Source organism: Rutidosis leptorrhynchoides, chromosome 5 (genome assembly GCF_046630445.1).
Source record: "Rutidosis leptorrhynchoides isolate AG116_Rl617_1_P2 chromosome 5, CSIRO_AGI_Rlap_v1, whole genome shotgun sequence".
In the NCBI taxonomy this organism is placed as follows: domain Eukaryota; kingdom Viridiplantae; phylum Streptophyta; class Magnoliopsida; order Asterales; family Asteraceae; genus Rutidosis; species Rutidosis leptorrhynchoides.
The window spans coordinates 81,310,674-81,315,081 of NC_092337.1; the positions used below are offsets into that span (position 1 = coordinate 81,310,674).

The 4,408-nt window shown below is 36.1% G+C and overlaps 1 protein-coding gene across 1 annotated transcript; it reads right to left on the minus strand.

Moving 5' to 3' along the window:
* Positions 1-230: 230 nt before the first annotated feature.
* LOC139848786 (uncharacterized) lies at positions 231-1,244 on the minus strand. The gene is made up of 2 exons (XM_071838481.1): positions 1,063-1,244; positions 231-909 (listed from the first exon to the last, which is right to left on the minus strand). The coding sequence occupies exons 1-2, from the start codon at positions 1,242-1,244 to the stop codon at positions 231-233; spliced, it is 861 nt and encodes a 286-aa protein (XP_071694582.1).
* Positions 1,245-4,408: the final 3,164 nt, after the last annotated feature.

The following is a 4,408-nucleotide window of genomic DNA, read 5'->3' on the forward strand; positions in this document are numbered from 1 at the left end:
TTGTGTACTTGACGATCTTGTATTTCCTTAACAATAGCATTTCGATCCCTCAAATTCCTTATTAACCGTCGTGGCGGATTCCTTGCAATCATTCTTTCCTCTCGGTGATTTATCACAAAACCATTGTTTTCTTGAATCATGTTATGTAAGACAATACAAGCGTACATGTGTCTTCTAATTTTGTTGAAGTCTAAAGTTCTCGCCGGAGTTTTTAACATTGCAAATCTTCCTTAAAGTACCCCAAATGCACGCTCAATATCTTTCCTTGCACTTTCTTGAAACCTTTTAAATTTTTTGCGTGGTTCGTCAATTGGGTTGTGGGGAGCTTTTACCAACATAGCCCAATCCGGGTATATACCATCACCTAAGTAATACCCTCTCTCATAGGGATGCACGTTTACTTCAAATGGTGAAGGTGGAGCAGTGCCATCTTTTATGGTGTTGAATAATGGCGACATATTTAAAACATTAATGTCGTTGTTTGAACCCGCCATACCAAAAAATGCATGCCATATCCACAAATCTTGAGAGGCTACTGCCTCGAGCATAACAGAAGGGCCTTTTTGATCACCTCGAGTATATTGCCCTTGCCACGCAACAGGGCAATTTTTCCACTCCCAATGCATACAATCAATACTACCAAGCATACCCGGTAAACCATGTTTTTGTGAATGAAAATTATAAAGCCGAGCAATATCATCGGCGGTTGGTTTACGTAAATACTCTCTTGCAAACAAATGAAATACGCATTGACAAAAGTTTTCTAGACATTGGGCAGCAGTTTTCTCACCAATTTTTATATATTCGTCAAACATATCAGGTGTGGTTCCATACGCCATTTGGCGTATGGCCGCCGTACACTTTTGGTATATTGTCAAACTTTGACGTCCAGTACAATCGGGACGCTCCCTAAAGTACAAAAAATAATCGGGTATATTATGACTATTATAGTTAGATATACCTTCGATGATACAGAGCAACAATTGACGACTCATTCGAAACCGTCGCTTGAACTTTTTTTCAGGATAAATCGGTGACTCCGCAAAATAATCATTTTATAACCTCTCGGCAGCAGCCTCACGATCTCGTGCAATATAAGTGCGGGGAAGAGGGACTCGTGAACTACTCGCCTCTCCTTCTAGTTCTTCTTCCTCTTCTTCCCATAAACTGTTAACGAACGTAACAGTTTTTTCATCATCCGAATCATCGATTAAAAAGTTAAACATTTTGAAGGCCTTATCCATTTTTTGTGATTTTTTTTAGTAAGAAGAGAGTTTAAAGAATGAAAGAAAGATAATTGTTGTGTGTAAAATTATAAGGTAATTATGTATATACATAGATAAAATAAATATATTAATTTTTTTTTCTGTTGGCCAACGGCTAGTTTCCTAGCCCAACCACAATCATCCACCTGTCCACCACTCCCGTTTCCCTCTCCGTTGCTTCGTCCCCAACGCCGCCGCAACGCCGCCCGCCACGGCGCCGTTACGGCGTTTGTCTGGCGTTTTTGGTCCTCCAGCTAGGCTACAACAGCGTTGGCCAGCACTGTTACGAGTCGTCTAAGAAATTAACAACTGGATTACTATGTGTAGCTATATATTTTTTAAGGGCCAAAATTTTATAAACACACTCACTTTAGAAATCAGCTATAGGCGGTCAAAAAAAAATTAAAACAGTTTTACAAGTCAATCGTTTCACGAGATATTACATTTCACTTTCTATGTAATTCGATAATAAGAAAATTTACATATCGAGCATGACTGAATTACATATATTTTGAAAATGATTGAATTACATATATTTTAAAAAGTATCACACTTCTTTTAAAACCATTCGCTATGGGTCACAACGAACCCCCATCATTGAGCCACAACGACCACAACAGGCTCTGTGGGGCTGTTATGGTCGAATTCGTTGTACCGTGGTGGGGGCGGACCACGATAGAGATAATGGCCATGGTTGCATAGTTGGCAGAGTATGATTGGTTCAATATCTTTGACCCTCCGAGGCATACTAATATTTACGGAGTATTAGTTTTTGTTTGAAGAAGGTAGATGATGTAGGTGAACGATTGGTGGCTGCAAACTAAACCACCAATATAAACCTTAAATCTTTATTGGGCTAAATTTAAGGCCTATTTTATAAGTCCAAATCTTTTACTTTAATAAGCATTTTTGTCTTAAAAATATTAAGTAACTATCTTAATGCTCGCGAATTCGCAGGGCTACTTTATGGGAGTAAGCAAGTATTAATTAGAAAGTACTTAATGTATCAATGTGTGTGTAAAACACACAAATAATAACTAAAAAATCAACAAACTGAAGCATAACTAATAAACATAAGTAATTTTTTCAAAGTGCGGACAACACACAAATCATAGAAGAGATGTAAAAAAACAAAAGTAAGAGTCAGCAAAATGGACCAACTATGTATCTATTGAAATTAAAATGGTTTCATCTTCGGTATCTTGAGTGCACCAAGTCCAGTTGATGTTGTTCATGTAGTTGTATCATCATTAATAATCACAAGTAAGGAATCACTCTTACGTTTACCACTATCAGCTGTATCCCCTAACTTGGAGCTCCTCGATGCAGACAATGGAGAATCAAGCACTACACTGTTCTTCGTGTGTAATAGCACAAGGAAAAACACATGTTAGTGATAAAACAGTACTATCAAATTTATTTTATATTGTAAAAAGTAATGAGTCACAAGTACGTAGTACACAATTGTAAAGCATACAGTTGTGTACCTCAAACGGATTTGGTGTTTTATAGTGACGATCATCATTCTCCAATTCAATTGACTCTCTATTATTACCGACTTTGTTAGTAATCTCATTAATGACTTCGACGTCGTCCGTTATAGGCCAAAAGAACACTAAACCTGTTGTTTAACCCCCAATGGATAAATTTTGCCATAAGTAACTTTTCAAGCAAAAAACCTATATGGGTCGATGGTTGATTAATTAGTTTGAAAGAAATTTATATTATAGCTACTCATATCATCTTTATATACACAACATCTTTATATAAAATAACAGTCATCACTTATCAATAACACTAATAAGAAAAATAAGAAAGCTATATACCTCATATAGATCCATTGACGTCTGAGGGTAGCTTGATGCCAGATAATCAAGATAAGGAGAATGGAGGCTTTCATCTTCGTCGTCGAGAACATACAGGTTTAGTGACTCTAGTGTAGCTTCAGATACATTTTGTTAGCCCATACCTATTCATCTTTCCAATTTCTTTACGATATCTGCAAATTTCTTTGGTTGCTTTTGTTATTGTCATTTGTAACATGCATGTATCATCAGTAATTGGTATACCTCTTTTGCACGTCCATAACATATATTGAGAATCTGCAATGCCTCGACATCAATTTCCTGAATTTCAAATCTTCTATCAGATATCACATATATTAACAAAGGAATAAGGTATTGATATAGTTATAGTTATAAATTTGAAAAAAGAATTCAAACTATGTAGATTGATTTGTTCTGTGATCCGGAAATTAGATACACCGTAGTATTTGTTGGAGAGCCCACCAAGAACTGTGATGATCGCTCCAAATCCATATGGACGAACACGTCATTTATCAATTTCATTGCGAGGTATTTGACCTCTATATGATATGTTTTGTAAACATTGCATTCTTTTGAAAAGGCACACCATAAATGAATATTTAAATCAAAGGTTTTCGACATCTGATGATTTCTACATATAGACAATTACAGTAAATAATAGTTTACAATAGTACTTCCGTTAATAATGCAGTCAAAATAAGATACATGGTGATGATTTGGTGAATGCAACGTTTCCTTGAAAAATATACCATGTAAGAATCCATGCACATAGCTTGTCTAACATATAAGCAAACAGCGGAAGACTTCTAGGAACCTGAGAATAAACATGCTAACAAGTGTCAACACAAAGGTTGGTGAGTTCATAGTTTTAATGTTTTGCATAATCTGTATATAAAGGTGGATCACAAGATTTCAGTTGTTTCATCTGAAATGTTTATCAAAAGATTCTACGAAATTGAGCACCCTGGTAACTAAACTTAATGTATATATAATTTATACCCTTTGTATAATCATCTTAATAATACACGCAAACCAACGTGTACGCTTCTCAAATAGCATACGTCCGTTAAAAGGCTAGTGCTCTAGCTCGGACGGGGATATCAAGCTCTATGGATCCATATACTACTACTCGCGCCCACCAGTTCTTATAACCGGCAGTTACTAGTTACCAAAGCTAAGGGATTTTCGGTTCAAACTCGGTGTAGAATTTAGTATGTACTTGTATCCATTGAGTTTAAAATAAAGTGCATGTATTCTCAGCCCAAAAATATAGATTGCAAAAGCAATTAAAAAGGGAGCAAATGAAACTCACCTTAG